This window comes from Perca fluviatilis, chromosome 10 (assembly GCF_010015445.1).
Source record: "Perca fluviatilis chromosome 10, GENO_Pfluv_1.0, whole genome shotgun sequence".
NCBI classification, from domain to species: Eukaryota; Metazoa; Chordata; class Actinopteri; order Perciformes; family Percidae; genus Perca; species Perca fluviatilis.
Genome location: NC_053121.1, coordinates 18,382,796 through 18,391,192, shown reverse-complemented (window position 1 = coordinate 18,391,192; position 8,397 = coordinate 18,382,796). Strand labels below are relative to the sequence as shown.

The 8,397-nt window shown below is 41.7% G+C and overlaps 1 protein-coding gene across 2 annotated transcripts; it reads left to right on the top strand.

Annotated features, from left to right (window-relative positions):
• Positions 1–1,739: 1,739 nt before the first annotated feature.
• On the top strand, positions 1,740–8,323 carry LOC120567275 (protein FAM53C-like). 2 transcript variants are annotated; one of them, XM_039814182.1, is made up of 5 exons: positions 1,740–1,825; positions 3,869–4,120; positions 4,225–4,285; positions 4,370–5,190; positions 6,789–8,323. In XM_039814182.1, exons 2-5 carry the CDS (start codon positions 4,037–4,039, stop codon positions 7,044–7,046), a joined length of 1,224 nt encoding a protein of 407 aa, XP_039670116.1. In that variant the 5' UTR covers positions 1,740–1,825; positions 3,869–4,036; the 3' UTR covers positions 7,047–8,323. The 2 variants fall into 2 exon arrangements, with proteins under 2 accessions (XP_039670116.1, XP_039670117.1); XM_039814183.1 differs by lacking the exon at positions 1,740–1,825 and adding an exon at positions 1,832–2,030.
• Positions 8,324–8,397: the final 74 nt, after the last annotated feature.

Sequence of the window (8,397 nt, the reverse complement as noted above, 5' to 3'; positions counted from 1 at the left end):
ATTAATCACCAGATAAACTACTGAGGGGCTTATTCTCAGATCAAACACTCCAAATTCTTTTACCATATAATTTCATACTCAACCAAAGTTATCCCTCTGATTCCTCCCATTCTCCCAGCACTCCTGCAACACTCCTTTTGTGGAATGAGAATCATTGTGTCCCTGTAAATTAACCCAGTAGTTTGCCATCAGTTGCATCCTTCTTATTTCCAAGGGTATCTCCCCCATCTCCCTGTAGGGCAGGAACTGGCGATGTTTTAAAAGCCTCACTACACACTTATAACGCCTGTGCCTGAATCACATCCACCTTTCTTAAAGGAGAGCTGGCGGCCCGATCATAATCCAATTCCACCCCTCCTTGCACTCTCCTGATTACATGCTCCGCATTCCTTCCTCTCTTCCACAGGGCCCCTATCATCCGCAAAAAGTGACCTACCTACTGTATATCTACTGGTACCTTTGAAAAGACGTCATTAATCATAATGATGAAAAGTAGTGGGCTTATCACACTACCTTGAGGTGTGCCGTTTCCAACCGTGTACTGACTTGACAAGTCTGATAGAATCCGTACTTTGATTTTTCTTCCAAACAGAAAATCCTTTACGCAGTTAAAAACTCTTCCACCAACCCACATCTTGTGCGTCTTAATTAACAATCCTTCTTTCCACATCATGTCATATGCTTTTTGTATGTCAAAAAACACTGCATTGACTGACCTTTTATTTGCCTGGGCCTTTCTTATTTCATTCTCTAGTCCTATCACTGAATCCATACTATTCCTTCCTTTTCTAAAACCACGTTGATAATTTGCCAGCATTTCTCTCTTCTCAATCTTATACGACAACCTTTCTGTTACCATCCTTTCCATTATCTTGCATAGATTTGATGTTTGCTATAGGCCTATAACTAGAGGGTTTAGATGGATTTGTGCCAGGCTTTGTTATCGGAATCACAACTGCTTCCTTCCATGCACTTGGTAGCCTCCTCCTCCCAGACTTTATTATCAAGCTGCAGCCTGCAACTTCAATAATACTCCTTGCCCTAGATGCTTTAGCATAACATAGCATAGCCTACCTGATCCTCCCCTGGATAAGTTGGTTTTGACTTATTTAGCCTAGGCCTACTGCTCTCACCATCTCTGCCAAAGAAAATGGCTCATCAATTACATCATCTGCTGCTTCCCTCCTGTCTAAAACACCTGAATTCTCACTCATTGTTATTTCCCTTTCTTTACTCCCTTCTTCTGATAAATCTTCCAAACTATGTTTTTATTTTTATTTTTTTAACAAATGACTTGGCTGTGATCTCTGCCTTTTCTAGATTTGGGTTCAACTCATGTATTATTATGAAACACTTCACAGCGCTGTGGAGCCTCCACAGACCTACCTCCACAGTGGAGGTAAGTCTGGCAATACGAAACAAGGGTTCACCTAGTTTATAAAATTCTGCTTCTATCGCAAATATAGGTAGGCTATACATTAGATAGATATTATATTATTCCATATCAGGGAAAAATAAATTTTGATTTCATCCTGTCGCTGTATTTAGAAGGGCCCAACTGTGGGGTTGTTAACGGGATAGAGACTCCCAAAAATAAGTGCATGCATAGGTTAAACATGTAGTTTTAATTGGTAAGACGTGAATAACGGTCATAGTGAGAAAATATGTGCTATGTGAGTACTGCGGAGTTTCCTTAAATTACGATTTTTGAGGCAGTGTATTCAAAATACCTCTGTATTGGTATGGTCCAAAAGCTATAAATACTCAGCTAAAGAGCTCTCTATCCGGTGCACTGCTTCGGTTGCTAAGGAACCACTGAATGCAGGTAATACATCAGGACAGCTGTAGCTAGCATATTAGCTCGCAAACAGACTGCGTAACTAAGCTAGCTAATGCTACAACTAATTCAGTTAAACATTAACGGCCCAGCCGTTACATTTATTAAGACCCTTTTCATATTTTATTTTAACGAATCATAGCCTCAACCGGGTACAATGACAAGTCATTAACCGGTAGCAGACACAACGAATGTAAGCAAACTAACGCTAGCTAGTAACGTGTACGTTAGTAAGGACGCTTGTTATCATATTAGCTAGCTAGCTTACAGCACCGGCTAATATAGCTAGTGTTCCACGGGCTGCATCGTGTTGCTGAGCTAGCTAGCTTACTATACTTGTCTCACCAGAAGTCGGTATCCGATTTAGCAAGTACATCTAGCCCAATGTTAATAAGTCCTAACGTTATATTGTCAGTGACAAACTGTTGTCCTGCAGCTAATGTTGGAGATAACGTTAGGCTTTTTAATTGGCTAACACTAACGTAGTATTTTGTATATAAGGTCAAGCTCAGCGCAGCACGTTAGTAAAGACGAAAAGTCTATATATGCCATAACTACTTTATTAACCTAACTAATATTAAGTGTTTACTGCTAGATGTGTCTTGCTAGTTGTTGGTATTATCAGATTAATTTTTTAGTAAAGTTAACATTAAAGTTTGTAGCAAAGATTGTAAAATGATGATACAGTTTTAAATCATCAGCACTGCTCTTGGCAGTTTGTGAGCAAATGGAGTTTGTGGGGTGCAGAGTTTTTAACACTGGCTGATGCTACGGGATGCGGTTTAGCCTGTACCCCTGTGGTAGCATGTCTTCTGGCATGTGGAACTAGGCTAGCAATGTACCACCTTACCACAAGGAGGAAGGCCCTGGAGGCCACATCGGACTGCCAACAAGCAAGTGTTGAAAAAAAGTATTTTCAATTAGCTAGTAGGACTCATATTATATATAATATATAATCTGATTTATAGTCAGATTAAAGACACATAATTTAAAGTTGATCTAGTTAAATATTGTTTCCCTATGTTTTATCATGTCTGTTTTGGATATCTGCATTCCATTTGCTCTAGATGTTGGGTGCTCAAGAGCAGTGCAGAGGCTAAAAGGCCATGTTTCATTTTAATGCAGTGGATAGCATAGATGGAAAGAGAGATGGAGATAGATAGTCTTTTACTTTCAGTTTGAGGTGTATATTTTTATGATGTGCAAAGGTTTGCAGTGGTGTGCTGGTTAATCTTCAAAGATGTTTGTGGACTGAGTAACCATTAGATATTAAAAGCTAACACAGTGCTATTATTATAGTCGGAGGAATGTGTGTTTATCGGCCATGCCGACTGTCTTGTGGCCCTCTACTCTCTTGGTACGTTACACTGTTTTGGTAATATAATTTCTTCAGACCTGCTCATGGTTCTTTTTGACCCCTTTGTAAAATTACTATGGCATGCTTCCAACCCCTACCCCATTCATGTTTCACATACTTCATCCATCCGCTTAGTCTTTCCCTCCCCCCTTCCATTCACTTCACAACTCACAACTCTTGGCGTTTGTTTATTGGACCAAACTGACTTTGATTGCCATGGTATTGTCCCCAAGGTTTTTACTCTGGACATACTCAGCATTTTCTTTGAAATTGCACCAGTCTGTTAGTAGTTCCAATAAGAAATGTATATGTTCACTATACATGATGGAATGTGAAGTGTTTCTTTGTTCTGAGTTGTGCACAATGAACTTCTGCCTTGAGGCAGCATGTAGCTCCCAGCCTGGGTCTTGTATAGTAGTATGTGGTCAGTACTTGGAACACATTTATTCAAGAATTCTGTTCTTCTTTCTTTGGGCTTTTCCACAATACACAGCATGTTGAAGGAAAGTCCCCCATGAGCTGATTTTACACTCCTATCGAAGGACAGATGGATCTGTCTCGCAATTTATAAGCTACTGTTCAATGTTGTGCTTTCTCTGCAATGTGTGCGTGACCAATTTCAGTTAATCATTGACATGGTTTTATAAGCATCCCTTCTCATTTGTCCCTCCTAGGTGGCATAAAAATGACGGTGGCATAGTGAGAAAGCTGGTCAGTCTGGCTGGTTGAGGTGTGGAGGGGACGCCACAAACCACGCCAGGATTCTGACTAACCCAATTTCCACTACCCTCAGTAAATGTCCTCATCATCTCCATGTCTATCCCTGGATTGTAGCTACAAATATGGTGACACTTATCACAGAGCAGCTCCGCAAGCAGAGTTTGGAAGAGCCCTATTATAAGGCTTTCTCATTCAATGTGAATGTGGTGAGTTGAATACAAAACTAAATGCTACTTTTTAAACTTTTTTTCCTTAATGCACTTAGTTTGATGGGCTCTGGTTTTACATTTAAGTTACATTTGTGTTTCAGTCATTACCTGCAGTGGGCTCCAGTCCTACTGTCTCATGGGGTGCTTGTAGATCAACACAAGGCAAGTTCAATGAATTAAGTGCAGTATTTGAAACCTATTCGCTCGGGAAATTTGTCTCATTTGTCTATCTTTTGGCATTTTCAGAGACTCGCTCAGCTACACAGCCATCATCCAAAGCCAACCTTCTGGATGATTCCTGTGGACTAGACTCTCCATGGCCTCCTTCCCACTCAGAAGAACTTCTCCAGAGACCGGAGGTTTCTTTTACAAACGAGGCTTTCCAAAGCTCCCCTCCACCACCACCTCCAAAACGCCACTGCCGGTCCCTCTCTGTTCCAGAGGACCTATCTCGGTGTCGCTCCACCTGGCATCCTAGTGCATCAAGGGTTTGGACCCCAGTCAAACGTGGAGGAGCATCTAGTTCAAGCTCTGGAGCCAGCTCTTTGCCACTTTGTGGTCCCAGTTCCTCTTTGACCTCTTCCTCCCTCCACTCATCTTCTAGCCCTACCTTCTTTAGCTTAGCTCTGTCCTCTGACTCCCCACTACCATGGAGCTTCTCGTGGGACCCCTGTGACAAATTGAAAGGAGCCTGTTCTGCCTCTTTTGTTACTCCTTCCTCTGGCTCCTCCTCACCAGCCCCCCTGGTGTCTCACTCAGTGCTGCAGCGCCGCTTCTCCCTCTCCCCTGTGCACATTCAGGGTGCCTCCATGGTGCATCTGCCCCCCCAGCCCTCCCCTGCTTCTGCTCTGACATATGGCTGTTCTGGCATGGAACACCCAGCCCTGTCTCCATCTCCCACTTCAGCCTGCAGCACGCCATCCTCCTCTCGGCGCAACCTGCACCCAGCACTGCCGCGATGCCACTCGCAGCCCTGCGACATGCGCAAACCTCGCCTCAAGAGGCGCCATGACCCAGATGTTCTGCCCTGCCCCAGGCCAGGCCTTGACTTCAGCAAGATGACACAGGTGAGCAAGAAAGTCCAATGGGCTGTCAGGGTAGGTAGTTTCTGTCAATCTCCTCATATTGTGCAGCGATTGAGATACATAGTTAATGGTATCTGTAAGTAATTAGCAGGCCTTGGTTCACTTGTGCCCATGTTTTCTGTCCTGAATCTTAGAGGGCAATAATAGGCTTGTGGCAACAACTCAGCACAGCTAAACTTGGCCCCCACCCCATCAGCGCTCTTCATTTCAGACTGATGTTTGTTAGTAGAATTAGTGAGTGCTTCTCCAGATTTTGTTTTCATAAACCTGTCTGTCACATCAGTGCAGTCAGGATTGGGTTCTGGGCAGTGTTTTTGATGCAGGTTATTTCACCTAACTGGCAACAAAAGTTGCTACACGTGTCTTCAGCTGCAATTTTCATATTACCACTTGGCTATAATGCACTCTATTGAACACAGTTCCAGCCAGAGTTCGACCCATTCATAATTTGTCTCCTGTCACATGTTTCGCTGGTGGCAACTGCTTAGTAAAGCAAACCAATCTAACCATCACAACTTAAATTTTGGCCTCGATATGAGAATAAGTTCACAAAGGCTCTCCAGGCAAAATCCTTAAATTCAGAGTATTTCTGACCATGTGGGGACCTTTCATTAACTTCTGACTTATTTTAAGCTAACATTATATCACCAAGATAGTGTAAATTGGCCTGTTAAAGCCTCTGCACACCCACACAGGTGTATTTCAGTTATTCTGGTTGATTACTCTTTTCAGGTTGAAAGTGGGCCCGTGCTTCGTTGGGAACTTATTATAACTTATTATGGCTTTTTTCATTTGGAAAAAAATGTCTTCTGGCTGTGGAAAGACAGCCACATGTCAAGACTCAAACAACACACCTTTGACGTTCTGTGTGTGTGTTGGGTCACGGCCGTTTCCTGCGGCGTTGGGTCACGGCAGTTTCATGAGGCAATGGAGAAAGGAGTACGGGGCACCGCGGCCGAGTAGAGCTGGTACTAGCAGTGGATAAGTGCCATTGGGTCACAAATTCTTTCTATAAATAAGAATGACAAAGGTGTCATTTGTCCCACCGTAACAGGTGCAACAACACAAACAGTGGACTCAGGAAGATGTCAATCTGTTTAACCACACCCACAAAGTCCTGGAAAATGTCCAATCAGCCACATTACCTATAAACACCTGTCTGGGTGTTCAGGGCCTTTAACAATGAAATGTGTTTTGTGGCTCCAGACAGATTTCGTTGGGCCAAAAATGGCTCTTTTGATAGTAACTGTTGCTGACTACTGTTAGGTATTCTGTTTCATATTTACTGGTATTAAATACCATTATGTAAATTACATAATTTAAGTGTCTGTAGTTTCCAGAGTTGATGCTGTTCAGGTTGGTTCTTTGCTTGTGTCGGTCAGGTCGCACATGTCAGCCGAGCCCCTCAACTCTATCAGTTACTCTATACTTAACCAAAGCAACAGGCACTGCCATCCATACAGACTTCCTGGCATTGCCAGTGATGTCATCAGTCCATGCACTGCCTATATTTTATTACCTTTTTTAGGTTTGGAAGAAATTGTGACATGATAATCATGACTCTTCTTTCTCCTGTGTAGATTGGTAATCACGAGAGCCTAATGTGTGGTAAAGGTGGCTCCATAGTTCCAGCGTCTTCCCAGGCAGAGCAGCGCTCTGCCTTTTCCCCTGCAGAGTTCCTGGGACGAGCCAGCATTGGGCCACTAAGTGAAAGTGAAGAAGAAGAAGAAGAGGAGCAAGAAGATAAAAGAAAAAGGACTACAATAGATGAAGGGCAAAAGGTTATTTTTGAAAGAGACTGCACAGAACTGGACTTGAACCTTATAGAAGAAAACTGACCACTCCTTGATGCTCGAAGTGTGATTACTGCATTCATAACTATGTTAAGCACACCTGTAGGCTTTGTGCGCTCTTCTGGCAGAGTCCTTGGGAACCTGCTGCCCTCCTAAGGCACATATCCAGAGTTTATAATCAAGAACCAAGCAATTAGAAGCTAATATCAAATTACAATTTTATGATTGTAACATTTGTGCTAGTTCACTATTCAACATTTCACAAAAATGTTACAGTGCCTGCCTACTCAACACTCCATAGGGAAATGTGCATGAACAAATAAGCTAGTCTTAATGCACACAGAATTTTGGTTATTTCATATTGATAATTCTTAATTTGCGTTAACCATTGGTATGGATCTTGATATCCATATCCTTTTCAAATAACATTGTATACTGGAGTAAGCAGAATGTTTTAATATTTCTTCATAATTGAATTGATTATACATGAAAAGCCAATAGATTTAATGCAATAGAGGTTGTAATAATAGAGGTATTCCTCATTGCCCAATCAGTACTAGTGTAGTCTACTTGTATTTGGGTCCCTGAATTTGGACATGACTGTATGTGAGCTGTTAAAGGTGCACACTGGTCAAAAATAATTGAGCAGCCCAAGTAACATAAGAATACTGATCTATATATAAATACTCTCATGTATGTTTAACTGAACAAATCCCAGGATTTCACTGCTGTTGCTTAAATCCCTCACAGACCCGAAAGACAAGTCTACTTTAACTGCTGTTCTGTCATTGATTCAGCTTGTCCGTTTTTGGAATAATTCTACGTCCTCAAAGGGAAATGTTCTTGTTATGGCAGAAAGGACAGCTCCCCCTTTCTGTTTTCTTTTTTTCTAGTATTCTCAATTGCTTGAACATAAACAAACCTAGTCAACAATAATACTGATGATACTGTAAACTAACCATGCCTTAAGTTTAAAATACAGAGTTCTTGGTGCTCTGGTCTTCTTTTCACAGGCAGACATTTTTGCATTCTCCATTTGCGCTGATTCATATATTTTTGAACAGGTTGCACATGCACTATAATATTCAACTGAATAGCGGAATTGATGCTAAAACTGGACTCCTTATGGCAAAATGTAATGTACCATACTCTAGAGTGGTTAGAGTGAGTACACACTCAAACCAATGCTGAGTGTATGTGACAAAGGCGGTAGTGATGCAGATGATTTGGTGGCCTTTCAGAAATGATTTTTCATGTGTTTTCAGATGGAAATATTCCTGTTGCACAATTTATGTACAAATAAAGTTTAATAGAGAATGATATTTTATTTATTTTTTGTTTCTCCCAGAAAGTGTCTTGTCTTCCGTTCACAAATGTACCCTGCTTGTAGTCAAAT

Excerpts from the sequence above, each read along its gene's own strand:
- LOC120567275 (XM_039814182.1), top strand. The coding sequence starts at position 4,037 with ATGGTGACACTTATCACAGAGCAGCTCCGCAAGCAGAGTTTGGAAGAG. Across the intron at positions 4,286-4,369 it reads TGCTTGTAGATCAACACAAG|AGACTCGCTCAGCTACACAG; the intron begins GCAAGTTCAATG and ends TGGCATTTTCAG. Across the intron at positions 5,191-6,788 it reads ACTTCAGCAAGATGACACAG|ATTGGTAATCACGAGAGCCT; the intron begins GTGAGCAAGAAA and ends TCTCCTGTGTAG.